The sequence below is a fragment of the Sylvia atricapilla genome, chromosome Z, assembly GCF_009819655.1.
Source record: "Sylvia atricapilla isolate bSylAtr1 chromosome Z, bSylAtr1.pri, whole genome shotgun sequence".
Lineage (NCBI taxonomy): Eukaryota > Metazoa > Chordata > Aves > Passeriformes > Sylviidae > Sylvia > Sylvia atricapilla.
The window spans coordinates 55,679,353-55,706,028 of NC_089174.1; the positions used below are offsets into that span (position 1 = coordinate 55,679,353).

General features: G+C 34.5%; 1 protein-coding gene across 1 annotated transcript in view; it reads right to left on the minus strand.

Annotated features, from left to right (window-relative positions):
* Positions 1-936: 936 nt before the first annotated feature.
* Positions 937-26,676, minus strand: part of CNTLN (centlein) — a 168,571-nt gene continuing 142,831 nt past the window's right edge. Inside the window, 4 exon segments of the mRNA XM_066338871.1 lie at positions 937-1,038; positions 8,935-9,005; positions 10,326-10,460; positions 10,463-10,514. Coding sequence (XP_066194968.1) covers positions 937-1,038; positions 8,935-9,005; positions 10,326-10,460; positions 10,463-10,514 — 360 coding nt within the window.

Sequence of the window (26,676 nt, forward strand, 5' to 3'; positions counted from 1 at the left end):
TTTATTTGGATTTCCCACCCAAAATGGATAATGATATCTGTTGTAAAAGAACTTGATATGCATAAATGAGACATATATAACAGCTAAACATTATTAACATGTGAACTCAGGAACTTGTGTCTTAATTTTTTAGCAGATGGGTTGGTCCAGAGGAGTGCAAAGTCTAGGAACAAAAATGTGAAGAAGCAGCAATGATTTGTTAGTAATCTTGGTGGAAATAGCTGACTTAAACTCTACACGCCTTTCCCAAGGCAGGTGAGAGCTTGTAGCTGCTTGTTAGCCGAGAAAGAACTGGGTCTACAAGTAAAAAAAACCCCATAATTAAAAAACTTTATTTTATTGATTTTTTTAATACATTGCACACATTATGCTCCAGTATGCTCAGAAGAAAATACAGCTTTTCCTGTATTACTCCTGATTCAACAATCATTCATTTCTTCTAACATAAAAGTGTATCTTTTTATATAGCATATATCATGAAGTTGGGCTTTACAATGAACTGAAAAGAAATTAGGTATTCAAAATCCCAGTGATATTCTCAGTTTCTTTGTAAATCCTACTCTACCATTCTGATTAGTACAATAAGGTTTAACTTGGCTGCTTTTTGTTCTTTTGCAATTGTACAGATGTGTATTAGTCATAACAAAGACATTCTCTCTCTACAAAGCCTGCACACGTGTTCACTGCCAAAGCATTTCAAGGAAAATAATTTTGAGCTTTGCATTGATTTGCAGCAATTTTCCTCTTCAGGAATCAAATACCACACTGCTTTCTAATAGGAATTTAATTAATTCCTCTTGTTCAACAATTAATTAGTTCATGATTTCTGTGTATGTATTGAACATGCATATTGACAGTTCCTTATGAGAAGATGAAAGACATGAGGAAACAGCACACACTTTTAGTCACATTTTGCAAATACAAATCTTAGCAATATCATAAAGTGTCCTTCATGAGAGAACTGTACTCTTCTACCAATTTCTTATTCTCATTTAATTTTTGCAGAACAGCATCCAATAAGTGTGAGGCAAAAGGAAACTGAAAAAGAAACAGAGTAAGAAAAATGATCATTGAATTTTATATTTTTCATGCGAAATACATTTATTAAATATCTTTAAACTATCAGATTTCACTTAGTTCTGACAACTACCACACACATATATCTGATCTTTAAAGTTCATCTACCTGGTTGTGTCTGAAAATTTGCTATCATAAAAATGATAAAAGAGCAGTGTAAAATGAAAAAAGATAAACTCCTTATTGAACAATTCACGCTTTACTGACCATGTTAATGATGTAAACTGCAGTACCAGCATCTCTGTCATTTATCTTCAATCAGCTGATCAATAAAAGGTTACAGTCACCTTTAGGGCATGCAGAAATGGTAGTGTATGAGTGTAAGTTCACTACTCTCAGGAGGATGAGACAGAACTACCAGTGTAATTCCCAATGCTGTAGCAAATTGACTTATACTCACACACAAAACCTTGTAAATAATTAAAAAACCAAAAATCAAAACCCAAAAACCCAGCAAAAATCCAAATCAAACCAAACCAAGAAAACCCCGACCAAATAAAAACCAGCAAATACCAACAAAACAAAACCCCAAACAAATCAAAACCCAAACAACAAAACCCCAAAACAAAATAAACAAAACCACCAAAAAAAAACCTCTCAAAGCCAAGTGAAATCCCAAACCTTTAACTGCATTAATTAGAATATGACACAAATGTCTGCTTCCCTAAAACATGATACCAAAAAATTGTACTGACATATCTACAGAGAAAAATTAAAACTTATTTTACCTTCTCTGATATAAAAGATACATTTGCACAATCAGTGTCTTCAAAGGAGATTTGGTATATTTTTCAGTGTTATCGCTTTAATGCAGAAAGAGGCTTTCTTTCAAACCTCTTTTTCTTTCTTTTCTTTGTATATCAGTGCACACTTTGCAGGGAAGTATTTTTAGAGGTGGTGCAGAGCAGTAGTCCTGGCAGCTCCATCCAGAGTGGCCAGTGCTGAGAACAGGAAAGTTCTGTTGAAAAGTCTTTATCAGCTTCACAGAACCCAGTCAGCTTACTGAACACATGGTGAGACGAGTGGTGACTGAGGGGTCAGTACCACACCAAAAGTAACAGCTCATTCAGAAGAAGAGATGATTTTACATTATAAAGCCACCAGAAATAAAGAAGGTAAAATATAGAAGCTGGTGGAACAAGCTGCTGGCCAATCACCATTTTCTGCTTTTCACAACTTTAGTTCAAAGCAACACTTTTCTATATACAGCTCCTGTCTAGTTCCACACTTCAGTATTTCTGCTTCAGTTCCATTTTTTCACTATTCCATCTGAAAGAGAAAATTGGGCTTTCACCAGATAGAGTAGTGCTTGTTTCCTAGATAGACATGAAACAAAAAGTATCAAAGAAACAAAACCCCAGACATAAAAGCACATTAAAAACAAAATGTAACATTTGAACTGATATACAGACACGAATTTGTATACTGATGTTTATAATTGATAACAAGTCAGAAAAAATATCTAAAAAGGGGAAATCTTAATAGAAGGCAAGTATGGTGAAGAGATACAATGGCAATCCTGTGTTCTGCTCGATAGTCACTTTGTAGTTACAGAAAATCATGACAATATGTTATGAAACAAAACATGTTTCCTTTTTCTACAGGAAAGGGAGTTTTCAAGGTGCTTACTGGCCAGACATGTCTCCATCTGTCATAAATAACTTAAGTGTGTGGTAAGAAATTTCACGACATCTACACCTGTCAGCTTTCTCCTGTGTGCTGTTGTGGTGACTTTTCGGGGAATAGAGGGCCCACATTCACTGAGCAAAAATCTATTTGGTGTAATATAAGACATAATCTTATCTGAAATTCTGGGACAGTTACTTGCAACTATATTTTAAAAACACTGACACCGCATCCTGTTTAGAATAATTTCTCTCCCTCCTTTTCTAAGCATGTTTTTTAAGAGAACACCATATCATTACCTCAAAGTGTCTAATTCCTCTTGCCTAGCTTGACTACATCAATTTCTGATACATTTCACCTCCTTAATGCTGTGTCTGAGATGAATGGCTTCTCATTGATGTCTCTGGCTCATATCATTCTAACTACATTTTACTTGCTGCTCACCACTCTCTGTGGCTCCCATGTCATAGCAAAGTGATCTTTCAAGAACTCTTGCCATTTAAGTGATTCATTTAAATCAAGTGCATTTGAAAGTGGATCATTATGTCATTCTTTCAACATTTGCTGGTTTCAGAGACAGTGCTGTATGTTTCTCCTACAAACACCCAGGACTGGATGATCTCTACAGTCTTAATCTTTAATAGAAACTTGTCAGATTTACTTTTAATGATGGCTCTGGAACTATCCTGGGAAACTTTCCTTTACATTTCTCTCCAGAACTTCACAACCATTGAAATAATCTCTACTCTAAGGCACTCACCCCAGCTTCAAAAACTGCCATATACTTGGGGAAGGCTTTGGAAGTTCAGTGAGTCCTAAGTGCACACCTAAGGAGTGAAAGCTTGTTTATACCACTGATAATTAGATATTTTATTACAGAATTATGCTTCTCCTAGATTTTTTACAATTACCTGTGCAACAACCCACTTAACATTAATTGTGGTGATCTTAGATCAGTACATTATGGTAGACTTCAACAGAAGTAGCATTTAATTGATCCGTATGAGTTCACAACATCCGAAGTGCAATGTACATCTGGATTAAAAGATTTTTATTTATTTATTTGAATTCCCAGATTCACAAATTTCTTCTTTGACAAGGCATATTTCTTACACAGCTTATCAGACAGATATCTTGGTGTGTGGATAAATGTAAGTTAATGTAATCCTAAAGAATCAGAAACATAATAGTTAATTCTCCTTCTCTCACCTATTTATTCTGACCCTAATTTTGCTTTTTTTGGAGATCCCTTCTGTAAAAACCAAACTAGTAATATTTATTGACCTTAAACCACATGATGGAGTCTCTGTCAGCACAAGTGCATGAACATACACTGATCTGCTGTCTTACAATGAATGCAAGGCAATGTTTTGGTTCTAATGAGACACAGCATCTCTATTTGCAGGGTGTAGCATTACTTCAGCTTCTGCTTCATAAACTCTAAAATGTGTCAGCATAAATAGCAGTATTTAGGTTTTGGAATATACAAATTAGTGGTTACAGCTATTTCACACTTCCCCATAAAGATCATCAGTGTGATCATTTTCCCATGAAAAAAAACTATTCAAAAATACTGCAGAGATGCCTATTTTTTGTTGTTCACTTAATTCAATCTATTAAATAAAACTAGGCACTAGGACCAATAACTAAAATATACTAATTTCACTAAAAAAATAGGAAAAAAAAAGATAAATGCTTCATATTTTTGTTATTTTTTGTCTTATTTTTTATTCTTATTCTGCTTTGTGGTAGCTACATATACATCATTATATATGATAAATATATATGTGCCTATCTGTACTTTTATCTTGAGTGACCAAGCCTATTTCTCCTATGTCTTGAGTTCAGAATGAGTGATATAATGTAGTTTTGTTTGTGTGCATGAGACGAAACATAGACTTGTACCAGAATGCATTGTCAGTGCACAGGACTAAGCTCTTACTCTCATAATGAGAAGAAAATCATGACCTGGTATCAGTGCTTATGGTGCCCAGAATGTGGCTCAGACTGTGCTGGTGCTGCTTTTTAAGGTGCAGGTACTTGAAACAGCTGGTGATTGTCCACATGTGTTTCTACAGGGCTCTCGGTGTGAGCTGTTCAAACACACACTCAGACTGGAGAGAGAGTAATGAAAGCAAATCAGCTGAGTTACAAGCCAAGAAATTTGGAAGGAAACAACTATGGCCATTAGGGTCCATTCCCAGATGACAGTAACAGATATACGCATTTAGAAGCCTGTGAAAATCCTAAAAAGGGGTTGGGGGAAATCCTAACTAATAATTAGTGAATATACTGTTCTAAAACCTATTCTAGAGATGTGTTACATAAAGAGTACCCACAGAATAGAGGAAAGGCAGCCTTTCTGGAGGTTTTCACTATTGGAATATGATTTTTAGACCCATAATGAAGTCACAAGAGGAAAGATTTTATTAGGCAGCTTTGTTAGTATGAGATGTCATACCCCAAGGAGTGCATGAGGAGGGAGAAAAGGCAAGTGCTGCTGTAGATCTCACAGGGACATGGTAAATCAATGCTGTCATTTGCTTCAGTGCTTGGAAAACTTAGGCAGATGATTTTCAATTTTTTAAAAAATGATTCTTGGAGACTTCAGACAGTAATCTGGATTGGGCTACCATGCTGTACTCATACACAAAAAATGACTAACAGATTTTTCTGAGATGGTGCTCCTTACAATAAGTCACAATAAATGAAAGCCAAGGCTAGCATATGAAATCATGTTTAAGTTACATGAGAAGAAGTCATCCTCTTGCCCTATCCATAAGTTTCCTATAATGGGAAAAAGCTAGAAAAGATTGCTGGTTTTTTTGAGTTTTTAGGGGCAATATTTATAAGAAGAGAGTGCTACTATAAAGAGCCAGGCTCTGTTAATAGGACATACACACTCAGACATGAGGGATAAAGTGAGTAAAATCCTCATCACTCGCCTTGCAAGATATAAACACACATACATACATACTTATTTCCCCCTAAACAATAAATACCACTAAAAGCTTCCATGCCTATAATGTGAGACTTCTCCCAAGCCCAAACAGTAATGTGTAATTAGTCTGATACCTCTACCCATATGCAGGTAGCAGGTATCTGTGTGCACACATGTGAAAACTCTCCACATGCAGGTCCTTTTATCCCAGTGTCAGTAATTCAGCTTATTTATTTTTATTCTTTCATTCTTTAGTGAGAGCAACCTAGAGTGTTACTGTATAAATACAGAGACAACAGTAAAAAAAAATCCCACTTCTTGGCCATTCAAGATGTAGATTTAGACAAAAAGTAATTTTTACCAGCTCTACTGAGTTTATAATAAGACTGTACTTTCCTATTATATGATTTTGTTTACATAATAACATCACTATGTAGAGATTTCTCTTTCAAATCATAAGCCTCTTACTAGTGATCTAGTTTCTTGACATAGTAGTTGATAAAATAAGGACACAAACTCTGACTGCTATATGTGAGTTTCAGGAATGTAAGAGTATATATCATTAAAGTATTAATATTCTTATAAAGCTGACAGATACTAGACTTTTCCAAGTCATAAGAGTATGGAAAATAAAGGTACAGATGAAGTGAAAATAGAATTGTGGTATCCTTCATAATTACACTTTAGGGGAATCCATAAAATGACAGTAAAAAGCAACTAGTGCTTCACTCAGTCCCCCCAAAATTCTAGTGCAGCAGTAAAATGGCATATGTCAGTAATAAAAATAAAATGTCTATGACATTTTAAATGTTATCGTACTGTCATAGTAGAATAAAATTAGCTTGAAGAATGATCTAAAGGGATATGATGCAGTTCATTATGTATAACAGCAATAGCAGCAGTTTCCCAGTCTTCATAAAGGTTTCTCCATTAAATTTACCTCCAGTCAATAATTAGGAGTCCACAAATAAACCTAGGCAATTAAATCAATACTGCTGGGCAATTATCTTCCAAAGTCCTGGCTCAATGGCACAAAAAGACACTATATCAAACTGCAATATTAAGTGATCTGATGCAATTTTCCACTGAACGTTTACTCAGAATAATGGAAAAGGGCAATCCTGTATCTTTGTTCAAGATGCAAATGGGTAACACAGTTTGCCAACATGTAACACTTAGCAGGCTGTCTGTTATGATCAAAGTCCTGTAGAAAGCTTACATTTTACCATGGGCTTTAGTTTGCTGATCAGAAATATTACCAAAGCTCACAAAAAAACCCGCAACCAAACTCTGCAAGATATGAGTAAAGCATTTTAAAGGGCACAGAGCTGTTCCATGAGCTGCTCTCAAATGCAGATGAAGAAACCTTAACTGTTTCCATCTACGTGCCTTAGCATGGACAGAAATGAAAATCAGAGCTGGGTGCTCCCAAAAATCACTATAATCCTCTTGCAATTCTAAAAATGGTCTGCTTGCTGAAATTACTTCTACCCTCTGTGTTTCTTCTGAGTAACCCCACAAGATGGAGCAAAAAACACAGAAAATCACTATTAACTTGCACACAAATGTACAAGGCTAAGGGCAATGAGCTCTTCTATCCTTATATAACATTTGCAGTTTTAATATACCTGGTTTCATTCAACAGTTCCTTCACTCTCCATCCCGTGGTTTTTGCTGTCTGTCTAAGGCAGATGAAGAACTATGGTAAAATTCTTCTTAGTGGTTTTTAGAGATTTACCAAATAATAATGAAAAACAGAACAAGAAGTCTTCATCATATTCCAATAATCTGATTCATATATTGGAGCCCATAATATGAACAGAATCTTGAAATTTATGTATTTTTCAAAAATATTTAAAATTAAGGCAATTAAGTGAATACAAATAATTGTGCTTTTAATGCTGAATTTCATGTAGGGTGATGAGGTTTAATTAAAATGCCAGGTTTTCTGAAAAAGCCAGTAAAAACACATTGATATTTCTATCTCCTCTGCTGCAGCAATTAAGCAGTCTTCATGGTAGTAAGTTTTGATAATGAAAGAGGTTAAATCCTTCATTTCTTGAAAATCTGGTCCCAGGATACAATCTCAACACAAAAGCTGTTGATGGTAAAATACATAAATCTGATGTGACTGTTCCTTTAAAATAGCTTTCAAAATATTTTCAATTATTCACATTGTTAACTGATATTAACTTCATCACTAACGGACCTACGCCACGCAAGTGAATATGCATTAGGAACACTGAATTTACAAATTAAGTTTTATTTCTTTCCAGACATCAGCTGCCCATCATTTAAATAAAAGAGACAACTAAAAATATAACAGAAAAGTTTTAAGAGTCGGTATATGTTGTCAGTGATGTCCAAACAAAAGCTGACTATGGCTAGAAAAGCTGGGCTCTCACCTGCCAATAAACTGCCCTTGATCACTTACAAGAGGGGAGCATCCCAGCAGACTCAGTGTGTATTAAAAAAAAAGACTTGAAAGAGAAGAAAAAGTATCACACAGGTCACAGCAGCAGTCTCAATGGACCCCTCAGGGATTTCTGCTAGTCTCAGACTTGTCATCCTCTATGCAGCTTTCCTCTCTGCCCAGAAAATGTCGATAGGAAAATGTTTGAGGGGCCTCTGGTGGAATTTTTTTCATTCTTTCTGCATTGACAGGATGCCAAATCAATATTTACTTCCCACTAACAAGCTGCTCGAGGTCTCAGTAGAAAATATTGTAGAGAATGCGAGAAGACACGATAATAAACAGCTGTCTGGCTATGAGGAAAACATGAATTGACTGGAAACAGGTCCACAGTAAAAGGTCACAGAAACCCATGAACTCCTCAGGTGTCCATAACAACTAGTAACTTTAAAGTCACATAAAAAAAAAAAAGTTTCTTTTTCCTAAGAGGTAAAAGGAAATGTTGATCATTTTCACTCTAGCAAGCATTATACAGTGCTTCAGTAATTCAATTACCACATTTGCCAAGATCTGTACTGGTTTTCTCCAGCATTGTTTTACTGGTTATGTTAGCTTAAGTTAGCTGTTAAGTTAGCTATCACAAATCCTTGATTAACATCTCTTCAGTTTTATACAGTAATTCTGGTTTTAAGAGAAATACAAAGGAAATGCTAGAAAACGATTTCACATTGTGCATCACAGTATAGTTTGAGACCATCAACAGCACCATAATTACAAATACATTAATTGTATTAGTTGTACTAATTAGAACCTAAAAACACTTAGTTAATCAGAGCAGAAAGTTATAATTCATTTTGGGATGATATAAACTGAGCACCTGTGCTTCAAGAAGTTTCTGTATATGCTGTAGCCATTCTTTATCTTTTTGAAATTCCGGTTTTGTCTTTGCTGTTTCCTAAAAATATAAAAACATCAGGAGCAAAAAAGGAAGTGTGTAACTTTTTTATACATTATATATACTTATATGGAATATACGTATATATATATACATTAAATACACAGCACGTGGAATCACATTTGCAAAATTAGTTATCTGAAACATATCCAAACAAGTATCACTGCTCCATTAAATTTTTAAACCTACCCTTGTCTGTGCATGCCTCTGGAAATGTGCATAGCGTGTTCTTCTCATATGAAAATAATGGTGTATGTGTGATCTATGTCTAAATTGTATGAGTCCAGCATAAAGGTACCTGAGTCTACGCACTGATAGATGGAATATGTAGTGTATGTGTAGTGTAAATTCATCTCCTGTCTAATAAATTTGTTTTATATTTATAGTTAAGTAGGTTTATGTGTTTTACACATACATTCCCAATGACTAAAACAAAAATATACAGGATGTAGAAATTACTCTGAGAATGAGATAAGCATGGAACAACTCTGTCAAAGTGAATTACTTTGTAGAATTGTATAAATGTTAGTGAACAGGGCAGGGATCAGCCCATTTTATTTGTATTCATGAGTGTAATCCCTATCAGTGCATACACATACCATGCGCTGTCGTTTAACCAACAGGAAAACTCCCTTTTTGTGACCTCTTTAATATATAGCTCCAACAAGACTAAATCTAAGTCATCACCAGAGTACTGTTGCAATAATGGCCAGCTCCTAGACACTTGCTAAAGTAACTGTACAGGCTTTTTCATATATTATTTGGTCAGAACTAAATAAATCTACAAGAAACTAGAAATCCTATCACTGTATCTGTTTAATAGAGTGGTATGATGAAAGACTGTCAAATATTTCATAGTAAAATGTATGATAGAATCAACAAAAAAGGCAATGAATTCACCCAGAAACCATCTGTCTACCAGAAATACCTTTAATAGGTATCACAATTCAGAAAGGAAGTATCAAAAATTCAATCTGGCACAGCAATATGCATTCTAATTTTGTTTTGTTTAATGCAGAAGTCTATTTTAAATGTACAATCCTGCCCAATAGCCTTACAAGAAAGGAAAACACTGAATAATATCTCTACATACACATGCTCAAAGAAATATATTTATATTTATGCATGCCACAGGTCACAGCATGTTATGAATCTCTAATCTAACCTTTTCATTTAGATTAAATCTGTCTTTATTTCTGGCTGTATCTCGCACAATGAAATTTCAGTCTTTACCTGCAAATCCTTTTCCACAAGGAGAGATATAGTCAGCATCTTCTCATCTATGTCTTTTTTACTGAAATCCTTAAAATAACTTATCTCATCATCTCCTTCTTGTAGTATTTCATAAAGATCAGTGGTTGAGACATTAAGGATAGATGCTGCCAACTGAAGACTCTCTTGGGAAAGACCCTTTCTGCATGCTTTCATTTCTCCCATTTTTTTGCCACTTTGAATTTTGTTCTCAGCTCTTCTATGCTGTGGTGTAACTCTCCAGTTAGAGTCTAGAAGAAATAAGCAAAAAATACTCAAAATACTCTACTGTCTTCTTTTTTTTTTTTTTTTTTTTTTTTTTTTTTTTTTAATAGTGCAAATAAGATGGAGAAAAACAGTATCATTTAGACTAAGCTCCCTTAGATGGGAATTACCTTCATTCTCTGGTTTAGCAGGATACATGCTGGAATATTAAATAACATGCTATTAGAACATAAAGTATTAATTAATACAGTAAACCAAAGAAATGTTCTTAAATGCATGCACTGTTCTGGTATGTGTTTAGCAAAGTAACTATTCTTACAATGCTACCATTAGTAAGGCAAAGTAGATTCCACAGAATCGGTCAAAATCCTTTCCTGACCCAGCCTAACATAAATGTTCTTGAAATAAGAACATAAGTGTCAGGCTTCATTATGGTCAAATTAATTAATTTTTTTTTTTAAGATTTTGATATTCTCTGCATGCAGATACACCAGCATATCTCTTTATTCAAAATCTGAAGTTTTGTTTCCCACCAAGAGAGAGTAATTCAAAACTATCCTGCCTACCAAGTTTCTACCTTTCCTATTTCTTAAGTTCTTTGGTTCAACGAAATAACTCTAAACATCAGTGTAATTCATCAGTTTTATAATGAAGTAATTTTGGTTTAATATTTATGTAACTATGACAAAAAGATTTCATCAAAAGCTGAGCAAGACTTTATTTAAAATTGTTGACTGAAAAACAAGGATAGTAATCCATTTTCAGAAGATCTTCCTAAAATATTCAACTTTCATGACTCAAGCAGAACTGTGACTGTCAACAGTGACTGTCAACACAGACACCTTGACTGAGTCTAAAATGAGAGAAGGTTTTCTTCTGATCATCCTAGTGAGGCTCATCTTATTAGCCCATCTTATTACGATAGATCTCAACAGTAGCTTCTCAGCTCCTCAAAATTCTTTTTCAACAGAATGTCTTCATCTCATAGGAACTGACTGTAGGATTATGAAGCCTGTTTATTGGCATTTTGGGTATTCTACGGCCTCTAGTGTATCTGAAACAGTCATTAGAGAGAATTTGCTAATGTAATTCAATGAAGGCACAGTAGACTCATACAATTGCAAGATTTTTTTTCCTACTTAACATATTTATTTTTTAAATAAAATTTAATTATTAAAAAACAAAAACACCCTGCCACAAATCTGGGGAGAGGAGGTACAGTAAAATTTGTCCAATTTTCTGATTCAAGTGTGGGTCCTTCTGTCCACAGAATTTCCAACAAACTATTTTGGATATAAACTTATCTGCAAGTGCAGAATTGAGAAGAATGAAGAAACTTGAAATGTAATGAGCAGGAACCTAGGACAACTTGAACTAAGCTCATAGAAGGAAATGGACTAAGAAAAGAGGGAGCCCCAAAAAGAAAAGCACACACTATGAAAAAAATACAGGTTAATAACACGTTTTTGTAGCATTCAAAATGGTCTAACAGTAGATTAGCTCTTGCAGCATTTAGGAAAAGTATTTGACTATGGAAAAGTAAGTTCAACTCTACTTTTTAAAATCAAATTTAATCAGCTTCACACATTTTAAATGGAAATCTCTCTCAGTTTAAAAAGAGATCTCTCTCTCAAATGGTCACTCTTGAAGATGCATATTTGTAACCTGATGCAAAGAGGAAATGTAAATTAAAGCAGCAAAATACCAAGAAAACTAACTGCAAAGCCACTTGGAAAGGCTACAAATAATGATAACCAAAAACAGACACAAAAATAAAGTGCATGATAATAAGCAATATTAAAAATTTCTTTGAATGCATTAGAAACATTGCCAGGCAATAGACATTATGACATAAATGTTATTAGTGTATCCAAGTCTAAAAGAAGTTCATGATGAAAGAACAAGCTGATAACAACAGTGGAACCCAGAAACTGCAACACTAGTGTGATTGGCTTTTAGTCCATAGTTCCACAAATGAAGGTGCCAGAAAGAAAGGTACCAGAAAGACACTGAAGAATCCAAAGCATCAATTTAAAACAAAAGGGATAAAAAAATTAAAAAACAAACAAACAAACAAAAAAAAAAAAAAAAAAAAAAAAAAAAAAAAAAAAAAAAACCCTTAGAAAGAATGAACTACAACTACTAGATTTTAATATGCAAGCATACACTTTATATATAATCATAGCCGATCAAACATATGGAGGATTTGCACTTCAATTCCTCTGTCCCTTGAGCAGTTAAAATACACTAAATCATATCTGAAGCACAAACCATATGTGAAAAATAAGGCTACTTTACGGACTTTTAAACTGGACTCTGAGAAACTAGCTATTTTTGTACCTCCCTCCTTCATGTTATTGATAATATTTTGATATAAATTTTATCACTAAATAAATGCTTTAAAAATTATAGTCTTCCTGTGATTTTAAGTTGCTTTTTCTTCTGATATTTTCTCACCTGTCATATGCTAATGTATTCAGGTGCTAAATAGTTTACTTATTAATGATTTATTTGTCAGTTCATGTTCCAATACAGAAATATTTGGTGTCAAGCCACACAGGTCTTAGAAACCGAAAGACCCATTTCCAAACTCAAAAGTATAAAAACTCAAGAGTTAAGTAGAACAGGTTTTACTGATGAGTGTACTGAAGCCAGTATAACATTGTTCTGTGATTAAGAATTTGATCCAAGGGATTTTGGAGATAGATGTAGGATTTTGAACTAAAACATTTCCTTCTGTGTACTTCAAAATTGCTTATTTTTAAACTAATAAGCATACACAGGTGACACAAGCTATCTAAAATTAAATCAGTGCAGTAAATTACTTCTGTACTATACTGATTTATAACAATGCCTTTATTGGTATCAGTAACACTAGAGATGTTTTCTTTGGCTTTCTCTTTTGCTGTTAAATCTATACAATGTTTTGTTAACAAAGCCATTTTCCTAACTTAGATGTTACTATCAGAGATATTCCTGTGGGACACATTTTGCTGCTACCAGCCAACTAGAATAGGAATTCTTGATTAATTCCTGAAATGAATCTACACCACTTCTTATCAGACCAGTGCAACTGCCACTGATCTGACTAGAAAAAAAAAAAAAAGCTTAAAATTCTAACAAAATTACCTTAAAGTTCCTAGTCCTTTTTAATCAGTAGAAATTTTTGAATTATTGACCAATCCATATCCTTTATATAGTATATATTACAGATGTTGGGTTACATATAATTCTGAAATATCTCCATTATAAGCCATTTTTACTTTATTTTCACTAACTCAAATATTAATTTGTAAGAATATATTGTTTTCAAATTTGGCCTCAGCATGTAATCACTTCTTAGCACTGCATCTGTTGCCAGTTTTGAGATGTATAAAGAGAAAGGTCTTCTTTCAATTAAAAGGTCATATTTAATTAAACACTCAAAGAAGCCTTGGTGACACAAAGACCCTGACAGCATGCTATTAATAAAGCTATACTTCCCAAAACAGTGACACTCGTTGATCCTGGAATTAACACAATTTGATCAATGGGCCTAAATAATGTTGTATGGCCACGGCAATGCCAAAAATTTTTCCTGTAATTACCATGCTAATTTACACACCATTATTGTTCATAGCATAATAAAACTTGATGGTCCCAAGTTTTATTATGCTATGAATGCTATGAATTTATTATTTGATGCTAGCTACCACCATACCCATGTATAGCCAGATTTCAGCCTTGCACTGGTGCAGATCTCATGGCAGAGGCCATGGCTCACGAGTCATGGATAATTTTAAGTTTTACTGTATTTTGTACAATAGTGATAACAGTGAGCTGCATCTGGCTGAGATCACAGAATCATCAAAGTTGGAAGACCTTCAAGATCACCTAATCTATAACCATGGTGGCCATGTTAATGTTCACTTTTGCTTTGGCCTTCTAATTTTCTCTCCACATACTTGACAACATCTTTGTAGTTCCCCCAAATTACCTGTTCATCCTTCCAGAGATGCTACACTCTTTTTTTGTCACAAGTTTGAGCCTAAGGTCACTATTAAACTAGGCTAGTCTTCTTGCCTGCTGGTTTATCTTACAGCACAAATGGAGATGGAGTTAATTGTCTCCCAACAACTTCTAAGGTATGGGGTTTGGGATCTGTAACTAAACCAGTGCTGATAACATACCAGCCACTGCTAAGCAGCACTGGCACAGTGTCAGGGTCTTCTGTTTCCCATGCTGCCACCTTGGGAAGTGGGCTTGGGATGCATAAAATGTAGAGAGGGAATGCAGCTGGGACAGCTGGCTTCAAATGACCAAAGGGACATTTCACACATACACCACTAAACAATAAAATTTGTCTGCTCAGAGACTGGCTAGGCATTGATCTACATTCCTTGGGGATTTATTCCCCTTTCCTTCCTTTATTAAATTGTCCGTACCAACACACAAGTTTTCTCACTTTTGCTCTTCTTATTCTTTCCCCAGTCCTGCTAGGGGAAGGGAGCAAGCAGGGAGTCAACAAAAACTATGTGGTGTTTAGCTGCTGGCCAGGTCAACCAACAACAAACATATAGAAGAATATAGCATACAGGATAATTTTAGGTGTAGTATTGTGTGTAGTTCAATATGGAGATATCTTTAGATACAAGTAATGTGTCCTCAGAAACTCACTTGTTTTGTAGGTTAGAAAAGGACAAGGACATGGCTCAAAGCATTAAACCAAAAATGAAGTGGAAAATCTTTTCTGAAACAAGGTTAGTTTTCTAAAGAGTCTAAAGTGTTACGAATATGTTGTAGCTGTCTGTGAATAACAAGAGCTAAATTTCACTGAACTGAACACTGAGCTTAAAGAACTCTACTTTTATGGTAGAATATTTATTGCTGGCCTAAGGTTAGGGCAAATCCTAATGCTGCAAAAAGGCTGAGAAATATTACAACCCCAAATACTTCATAATCAACAAAACAAAACAGAATGAATGGACAAAACGACACAAAGAGATGACGTCATACAACATTTCAGCAGCTCAGATAAGCATTCAATGAAAGCACAGTTAATTATTCCCAACTCCCTCTCTAAAAATTACTTTCAAAATACTTTCAGTAATAATGTTGAAACTGACATCTTAGCATGACTGAAAACTCTTGTATAGTAATCTAACTTTTAAAATATGTTATTTAATATATATTTATATATGCTATTTAAAGTACTTCAGCTCCTTCACTTGAAAAAAACCTACACCTTCTAGGCATAACCTTTTTTCATCAGAAAAGGGACAAGACAAGACACAAAACCAAGACCACTACAATTGTTTTGCTTAGGGCTATAACATGTAACATTCTGACCCAAGGGAATGAGAAAGCCTCAGGAGGTTGATTTAATTCTTAGGATTCCCAGACATCACATATCATTTTTAGAGACTCAAGCAGATGCCCTGTAAGTAAAGATCTAGGGGATGTATACACTAATCATACCTTCCTTCACCAAGTTCAGTATTCAAACTTCTGCAGCCAACTATTAAAGTGGTAATGACATTATTTTACCAATTTCACACAGGTCACATTTATAAGGTCATGAGTTGGTTTTATTTACCTGTTTACAGTCACAGTTTCTGCTGTGGTTCTAAAATTTATTAAAATACACATTCAAACTATGTGTCTCATCATTTTGTGTACTTGCAGGAATTAGGATATGATTTTATTATCTTTTCCATTAACAATCAAGTAAACAAACAAGCCATTGAATTTGTTAAACCCCCTAAAAATCAAAAAGATACATTGAAGAGAATACTAGTGTGACACTTGAAAGCTAGCAGAGATGCAAAGTTTCAAAGCCTAATTCAATAAACAGCTGAAAGGAAGAAAGTTATATATCAGTTATAAATCCTCGAAAATTAGATATCAGACCAATATATATGATTTAAATTAAACAGTCTTATATTAATTGGCACTGAGAATAGTGCTTACAACTTCACAGAGACAAGTGGAAGATGAAAGCATTCATGGCCTGGAAGAACTGTCTCAACTAATGGCCTCAAAGAATTCCACTATACATAAAAAAATTGCATTCTGAATGTAAAAATAAGGTGATACAACATGTGATACCTACAACCTGATTTTCAACGATTTCCTGACTTTTCAGTTAACACAGGCAAACCTGAATATACATGAGCATAACTAAGATTCTAAAGACAAGATCTGAAAAATTAAACGAAGCAAATTAAAATATTAAAATATTATCATTCTCTTCTACCCTAGCAGCAAAAACTATCTCCAGTTTGCAGTCCAACATCCTAGCCCAGCCCTGCCTCCTCCATGGCCCTGAGTCATGGATGACAGATTGTGAACCAGAAAAGATGAATTCTCTAACATCCTAAACCACACATCTGAAGAAGTGTACACAGACTTGCACAGTATTTCTTTTTCTAAGGCTAAACCCATTGTGGCTTCTCTGAAAATCCCTCAAGTCATACAGTATAAAAAAGGCCTGACAATTTCAGTATTTGCATTTAAAATTTCAGGTTTCTGGCACTTAGTACTGCAGACCCCCAAAACCGAGTTAAAATGTAGTAAGAATAATAAGATAGAGTGACAGAGATTAGTAACTGCTTTGCATAAAATTTGATAATCTCATCCCTATCAAGGGCAAGATTTAAATTTGTAAAACTATGCTGTCTTAAACTACTACTATTAGTGCTATTCCTACTTACCATTAGGAGTGGAAGACTTCCTCTCCTGGTTCCCCATTTATCCAAAATACCTCATCCTACACACTTCAGAAAAATACCATTCCTTCTGGATTCAAAACAATTAAAAACAAATGGCTTCTTTATAACCATATATTTCTGAGTAAAAAATTGAGAATGTTCTTTTGACAGCATTTTCTTAACCATCTCCAGGTGCAGAAAACCATAGGTAAGAATACTGAAGATATTTCAACCTGTATTTGACATTAGAAGAAAAGGAAATGGAATACATTGTGCGATGTTCTAAAAAAAAGATTTTATTTACAAATACATATATAAGTGACTTAAGTAATGGACAGTTTTTTCTTTTAGGTTGTCTTCAAAATAAGCCATATTTAAACAAAGATACAGCAATGGACTTACTGTGGCCAATTTCAATGTAGTTTGTGTTTCAGTAGAGACTATACCATGTATGCTTAATGGTACACTTATGTGTTTTAAAATTCCCTGTGTGAATAAAAATTAGGAGGCTTTGTGTTACTGGTCAGCTGTTACACTTGATGTTTTCTAATCCTCTCTTGAGAACTGCTTAGCTATCATATTTTATGCCTGAAATCTTGTCTTAAAAATCTGCTTTTTCCATTACATTCTTTGTAATTCGACTCTAAGCAGAATTTATTGCATCAGCTGGACACCTAATTTTTAGAACATACAGCAGGTGCCTATTGATAGGAGGGACCTATGGTCATATGCAATTTTACAGCTTTACAATTATCCAATCTGTACTGTACATTAAGCTTTAGGACTGTCAAAAACTTGTACTGTAGACCCAAATGTTTTCAGACTGATGCTGGTTGTTAAGTATCAGCAAACACTTCATATTTTCCATTGTACTATGTGTTTCAGCACAATTACCATGTTTTGTGACCTATAACAGAGAAAAAATAATAGTTTTCTTTATAGCAGGGAATGAGTTGAAATATGTATAATCAGCATGGAATGACAGGCAGAATATTTCTGTCAAAATATATTGGTTTCTAAAATTCTATTTATGTGGAATGGGCAATAATAATAATTTAAAGTCCTATTTACTTCTGCATTTAAGTACTACCTCATTTATATTAATTTTTTGCCTGCTGTAAATTCTTTGGTTTCAACAGAATTTCCTCTGATTTACACAGGTGCTAGCAAAATTACCATAATTCCTTTAAAACTTCTTATATTACAGTTATATACACAGAGGGGAAAAAAAGGCACTGACAGAAATTAGAGCTTCACATGTGTAGCAAGAGATGCCTTGGATCTTAGGAAGTTTATTATCTTGAACAGTTAGGGCAGACAAAGTCAGCACAGTTGTACCAGATGTAGCAAACAAAGATATTCAGGGCAGACCAAGAAATACCGAGGTGAACCAACACTCCAAAGGTCACATAGCAGGTCAGTGACCAAGATGTGAAGAACACCATGATTTCCTGACACTCAGCCCAGTGTCTAAGCTTATGCTATCTTTCTGCAGAAACACACAAAAAGCCTAACAACTGTAAATCAGATGCTCTGTGTAAGACCACTGCACTGCGGAAACAAGTGCATCTAAAACCCAACTTCAGAGGTCAGCTCTGGAATTACTTAGACTCTTAAAAAAATCCCATAAAACTTACCAACCGTGTTTCCTTACAATACTGTAATTCCTTGGGTTTTTTAATGATTCTATCTTTCTAGAGGTCTTTCTACTTCTCTGTAGCCCTTTTGGCATGTGCCTTGGGGAATCCCCTTACCTCCCAACTTCCTAAGTTACCGTGGACACTTCACAAGACCCTGTATATGAATGAGTGCTTTACGTTCTCCCTGCTTTATTTGGTTGACATACATTAAACAATTATTTCTACATGAACTCTTAAATAAATCATTGCTGGAGACCTTTTTCCTCTTTTCCAATTTTTTTTCTAGTTTTCCTGGATTTTTTTTTTTTGCCAAAAAGCTTTCTAATCACTTCAAGCCCAGAGCTTTTAGCATGTGTTCATATGTCCACCCCTGAAGTCTTCCAGTCATTCCCTTTTCCAGTCAACATAGTTTCTGTCTTTTAGATTCTGAATTGGCAATTTTCTTTAAACTAAGCATCTTTCTATGACAAGCACAGAATGGAGTAAGAGCTTTAAAAAGAAGTCTCTCCAATCCATTTAAAGAAATCCCAGGTGGATTCAGACCCTTCCAGGAAGAGCAGTACAGAGTCTCCAAGTAGCGCCCACCTGACCCAGCTGATCCTGTTTCAATCTTATTCTCTGTTAAACTCACATATCTTTTAATTTTTTTTTAAACTGAGGCACAAAAGGAATTTTTTTGCAAATTGGTGAAAACAATTCTTCAGTTCAAATTTGTTGTATCTGTTCACACACTATCTACCATTATAGTCACCGTCTATGAAAATGGTTCTCTTGCACTCAAAGAAAAATGAAAATAGCAGCATTATCAATAAAATCACCACTGTATGTCAGACATGCATCTAAACTTTGCATGAGATATACATGCGCATCTACAAAAAACTGACATACCTTGCAACTTGGTTACATAGTTGAATCACCTAAATCAACATCTCTAGATTTTTAATACAGAATTAGATAAGAAGTAGGAGATATAAACATTCAATATATTTTAAGCTACATCTGTTATGATCTTTATGTATCACAGTCAAAAACCAAAGTGCTATCCTTCTAAGTCTAAAAAGAAAAAGTAGAACACAGACATGCTTTTCATCATCTTCCTCTTTATTCTTCCTGTTTATTTATGAAGATTTTATCCATTAGATATCTACAGTATATGCTGTTTCTGGTACACTGTATGTATCACTAACCATATGCCTTCTGTAAACTATAAGAATTCAGCCATTCACTTAATTCATTAAAATTCACAAGGCCTATTATTCTGTTTACAGTCTAATAGATATTCACTGTCACTATTCAGGCCTTTGATTCAATTTGCTTAAATCCCAGATGCAGAGTAATCCTGATGGAGATTAGCTTAATTTATCACCAATTTCTTCTCAGAACCAAGAAAGGTTGGTATTTCATAATAAAAGCTGTGTTTTGACTTTTTTTTTCCTGAAGGAGCATGCACAATGAAGAAGAAGCAATAAATGCCTGATTTTTTAATGGTGAGATTTTCTCAGTTACATAAATTTTGCCTTTCATATAGGACACCATCTTTTAGGTTTGTATTCTACAGGTAAGAATACTGATTCTCATCATAGTGGAACATATTCCTGAAATTAAATATTATCAACAATAATAAAATAACCAATATCCATAATGATAATAAATATCAATAATCAAATATTATGCTGATTCTGACTGAACACATATTGGCAGACTTATCATGTACTCCACACAATACAAAATAATCACTCTGGGTATACTTTCCTAGGTAAAGTGTTGACAGTTTGGAGTGTAATAAATGAAATATACTTATCTTTTGGCTCACAAGTGTTCTCAGTGGAAATTTTCTAGCAACTTGAAGTCATATTAAAGATGAAAACTTCCAAATCAAAACTGACAGTGCTGATTTATGTGACAATATCTGCTGTTGCTTGTGAGATGTCCCAATGACTTGCTGAAGAAATCTTTCCTTGGTCAAACAACATTTCCAAATTGGCACAGTTCACCAAAAAAATTTCAAAATAAACTAGTTTTCATCTGTACAGCATATCATAGTTCTATTTCCACAAAAAGTTAGTCTGTTTTTGCCAGTTATTGAATTTTACAGTTGCCCATTATGTGCTTCTTTTTTCACATAAAGAAACAAATTATCATTCTGCATCTCGTCTGGGTACCCATCTGAAAAATTATGTTCCAAACATCTTGGGTCTGAAGTCGTTGGAGCTCTAGTACTGGCAGGAAAATTGAATCCACAGGGTTTGAGAATTCAGCAAAAGCAACAGCAATAGCAAAGTTCAAAGTTCTGAAGAATACCTCTTGCTGTCTCACTGTAACTGGAGAATTCTGACAGTCACCTGCAAGGATTTCCTTCTATCTGAAGAACTGACTTTGTGACTGAAAGTAAAGACAGTAGCAACATACTTGTGTTGCTCTCATGTTACAAACCCAACAAAAACCCACAAAGCATTTCCCAAATATTCATGCCTTCCAACCCAACCAATTATGTCTAATATTTTTAAAGTTTTGTTTATAGATAAAGAACAAATAGGACATGATCTGTATACAGCCATCCTGAGAAGAACATATTGCCTAGCAATGCTCTATCTTGAAGCAACACAGAACAGTACAAAAGAAAAAGACAAGGATAGTAAATAAGAGGAATTTGCCAAATAATAAGATTTTTTAATGTGGCTACTCATTAAATACCAATTGTTTGCAACAGGAAAAAGTTTTATATAACATTTTCAGTTAGCACAGCCACTAAGGGGCAGTCCCAGCATCTCTAGCCTGCAACCACGTGAACTTGTATTTGTTCTGACCCTCAGTGGTACTCAAAAGCTGGTGTTGTGGGTTTTTAGAAGGTAAATTGAATTCTTATGAGCTAGCTTACAATCGACTCAGATAATGTCTATGATGACATTTCAAAAATGGAGTAGAGAGGAAGTTTTTAAAGGGGAGAAACAAGGAATGAAGTTCACTCAGAAATGTAAGTTTTCAACGGAAGCATTACCTTACCTCAACCTGTATTATGAACTACAGCCCAAGACAGCAGTGAGAAAATAGGCCATGGCAAAACTTATGTCAGTATTCAAGATAAACTGCATAAAGGTAATAGAGACTGACATATATCAGGATATAAGATAAACTGACTGAATGGCAAGTAACTGGCAGAACACCACCTGGCCAAGCAGAGGTGAAGTCCTCTGACACATGTGGCTGGTGAACATAGACCTATGTCTAACAAGAGAGTGAGGGGGAAATGTGCCTAGCTTAAGCCCAGCTCTGAGTAGCCGAAATGAGGGCAGCTGTCTTAAGAGGGTGAGTGTTAGATCCCAACTTAGATCCATTAAGCTTGCCAAGTGAACTGCCTTGGGTCTGGATTTTGGCAGTCAGTTTTATCAGATGGTTGTCCTGGAGATCCAAGCAACAACAATGCCAGAACACACCAGATGTGCACTGTGCTGCAGAGGGTATCCTCCATGGAAGGCACACAAGTCCCAAATGACAGAGGTAGTATGAAGTAAGAAGTACACTCAACTGAATTCAAACCATTCATCTGCCATCAACTATTTATAATCACAACAGCTGAATACAGATGCCTTATCAAAACAATTCTTCTCAAGGTCAGAAAAGTTCTTACATTCTCATGCTCAGGCAGGCATCATCACCACAGATTAAAATGAGTTTTGCTGATGTACAAGTTGAATGGGATAGTTGACACTACTGAGTCTTGGCTTACAAAAGCCTCTAACAGATTCATACGGTCAGTCAAAGTCCACAGGAGAAAAAAAAAATAGAACATGCCAGGAAACAGAATTCATGCAAGAAATCAGACAGTTTCATAATAAATCAGTATGTTGTACTGTATTTTCAATAGAAATCCAGCCAAGCAGTCTAATAGCAATTTTTTTTCTTTATCCAATGGCTGTTTTCCGAGTGAGCTCTCACAAGTACTACGAACATACAACAAAGAACATTTTGTTCTGGTTGCTGTGCTTCACATAACTGGCAGGATCCACCTGAAGATCTGACAGTATATGTTATAGAAAATCCTGAGAAATGGTACACCATAAAAACTGAATGCATGATTCAAAGAGAATTTATGATGCTGAAGGAAGTAGAGCGAGATAAAGACATGATCTCTAGAAAATGCATCTGAAGCACTCTCAGAGCCACCTGATCCCTCTTCCAGGTAGTTTGCATTTTTCTGAAATAATAATGCTTTATTTGGCCTAGTTAATATATTCACAGCCTTACTTTAATTATTATTTCTTAGTCTTGGTAAATACCATGGAAAAATTTTATCAGGAGATTTTGTGAAAATGTTTAATAATTGAGTTTAGTTATGGTCATTACGGAACTCTAAAAATCATCTACATATTATGATTTATTTTTCAGATCAACTGTATGAACTGTTTTTAATCCATTTAACAAAGCATTGATATTGTATAGACTATTTTTTTTATTTGAACATCTCAGTAGTAGATCTGACATCTTAAAAAAAGGTATAGTGTGCTGGTTTCTGTAAAGGCATTCCAAGAAGCATAAGTATACTCCCACACATTAATACTTTAATAACTAAACTTTGTGTCAGTATTTTATTCAGAAATGTGGTGAGATTAATGAATGTAAACCACTGCCTTTTCTAAATATTGACTCTATATTACCATTCTTTTAGACTCTAGGTAGTGTCATAATATATAACTTTGAATAATTAATCAAAATGAGGATCAGCAAGATAAATATTTCTTAAGCACTCTATAAAGTTGTGGGCCATAAAAATTCTCAATCCAAAAATCCTATTTCTTTCTAAAAAATGTTAAAAATCTTCTCTTGGCCACTAATAGATTAAGGATGTTGCAGCATCTTCATAAGACATCAGCCTACTTCATTCCAGACACAAAACAGAAATATTCATTGACCCTTGTATTTATACAGTTACAGTTATTGTTTCATCTAATAATAGATTGCATCTGCCCTGTAATAGCTACCTTAGTAGTAGTACATTTTAAAATCCTGCCTGTTTACTACTGCTCTTGGCCTTGCAACTCAAAGATTCCCTCTTGACTTCTTCAGCATCTTATCCATCTTTTATACTCCAACATTGCTTATATTTTCAGGTTATTATCTATAATCCATTTTCCACTTTGTTTATGTTGCCTTTTATTTCTAAATATTTTGCTCTCTTTCCTACCAAAATGAAATAGATATTTATACGGAGCTACCATCTAATTATGCAACAACATTTTTTTGATTACTTAATAAACTGTTACAGTCCACAATTTCTATTCGTATTTTCCTACTAGCCTATAGCTTCCTCATAACAGCTTTGGACACATGAGCTTCTCTGAATTAACCTATTTCAGGTGCCCAGTCGATTCCCACTGAAAGTCATTCAGCACATAATACCTGATTCCGATCCCACACTCCAACAAAAATAAATCCAGTAATTACTTACAACATACTTAATGTAGCAACCGTTCATTGCAAGTATTCCTTTCTGCATTTTTGGAAATTGTCACTAGATTCTACAATCTAATGAGCTTCGCTCCCTGTGTAAGTGTCGTAAATTGGGGTGTCCACAGCAATGCAACATTTTATTATATTCTATTGCAAATATTTGCTCAGTTAGTAAGTCATCATATCCTCTAAAGTGATCCACTGTGTATATTGGATTTCTACCAGAAACCTCTTCCCTAGGTTTTGTAACTTATTATCTTGATCCAAATAGATCCAAGATCCTGTGGTTCTGTGTTATCAATAACTTTAAAAGCAAGTAACACTGCCTGCTATAAAAAGTCACAATCTTCTCTGAAGTTCCCCTGTTCTCCCGTTTATAGCTGTAACTTATAGCAACAACTTAATTAGCAACTCTGAAATAATTCAATTGTTGTATGTTAAGAAAGAACCATATAATGTCACAAGACACATGGAATGGGTAGAAAAAGGAACTGCATTCAGTTTAAGAATGAGGAGCAAATTAGACTTGCACTCTGAAAAACAAATAAAGCTTATCAAGTGATCAGAATAGCAGCTGAAAATTAAAGGGTAATATAATTTTGTTTATCTGTTTTAAGTGATATACATAGGTTAAACTTGATCTCTATATAGACAAAATTATTTGAATTACTGAGACTTGAGTGAGAATCAAGGTCAGGAGACAAAAACCTGACAGCTGTCTGGAAGAAAAGAAACGAGGTAGACCAGACTTCAAAAGAAGAACTGTACTCTTCAAGAGGAAGGAGTACTGCTACTTATTACAGTAAGTATTATCACAATACCTCATTATAACATCAGATACTCAAGAGATGTTTTAACAGGATTTACTTGATATACTGCACAATTCCACTGAATTGCCAAGGATTTTACTTTTTTACAGTGGTATATTGTTAATAAATTCTGATTTTAGCACGCAACTAAACAAAGTAGTTTATTTATAGACACTACCTTTGTTTTCCAAAAATTGTTCTGCAGAGGAACAGGAGTCAGCAAAACTATCACTTTAAATATGCGTGCATATTCCTTCTATCCAGGCAAGAAATTAGATGGTGGTGGTTGTTGTTGTTATTATTATTTCATATTAATTTTCTTCACATCTAGCGCAACCATGCAAGTGCTAATAAATATTCACGGTAATTAACAATGAAGCTGTCATCTCATTCAACAATGAGTGAAGTTATAATAGTTGCTTATAGGTGATTCTGCTCACTACATTTACTTTTGAGAACAGAAGATCGTTTACTTTCTCATTTTCTAATTTTTGAAAAACTTTTAATTATGAAAGTAAGTACAATATTGATAGTATGATTTGTTTATCTCCTTATTTCTATAACTGCTACTATCACTTTATTCAGTGAAGATATTTCAAAACTCATAGCAGTCTGAATGGAGACTGAATTGCTTCTCTCTGTCATCAGTGATATAGGAGTACTGGAATAAAATTAATAGATAATACATTAGCTTAATGCAGGCTTTTCCATATTTAGCCAAAAATAAGTATGCAGCTGTGGAAAGAACACCTGTATCTTCCTCTTAGAGTAAGCATTCAGTATAAAAAGAAAGCACGTTTTCTCTCATGAAAATTTGCACTCTGTTCAAGAAGAGGTAGCATATTTCTGAACGAATGGGCATAATGATCAGCTTTATACCTCTTTTTCAACAGTTACATCAAAAGGCAAACAGAAAATATTAATTGCTTTAATAATAAACTTTAAAAAAGTCTTGTTTCTAAGTAACAGACACTTTTTCATGAAAACCAATTACTATTTTCACCTTAGGTAAGTTAGCTTATGAATTACTTGAATTTAGGATTCTAAAGAATATTCAACATCATTCAGTGTTTTTTCCTAAGGAAATTCATATGAACTTAGCTACTGAACTGACCATGGGATGATTTCAGGCAAACACTAAAGGTTTGAATACTGCTGAGAGACTTTTCCTCTGATGAAGACAGAAAGAAGATGTTATGCACAAGTATTTAAGACACCAAATTTCATTCCAGAGTTGAAGGTTATTATGGAAGGGATAAATATATATGCTGACTTTTCCTGTGCATCAAAATACCATTATTCTTTACTTTGGATGCTTCAGCCTTGCTCAAACATATCTGAAAGCAGCTCACTTCTGCAGAAATCCAAGAGCAGTAGAAAAATGGCTGTTTCATTAACAAATAAGCAACAGCCTTCTTTGAAAGTTGGTATATGGTAGTTATACGCTATATTAACAAAATCACAAAATATTCTCTGTTGGAAGAGACCTGCAGGGAACATCAAAGTCCAACTCTTGGCCCTGCTTAGCACCACCCCCAGGTGTCACACCATGTGCCAAGAGCATTGTCCTGAACCTTTCCTGAACTCTGTCAGATTGGTGCC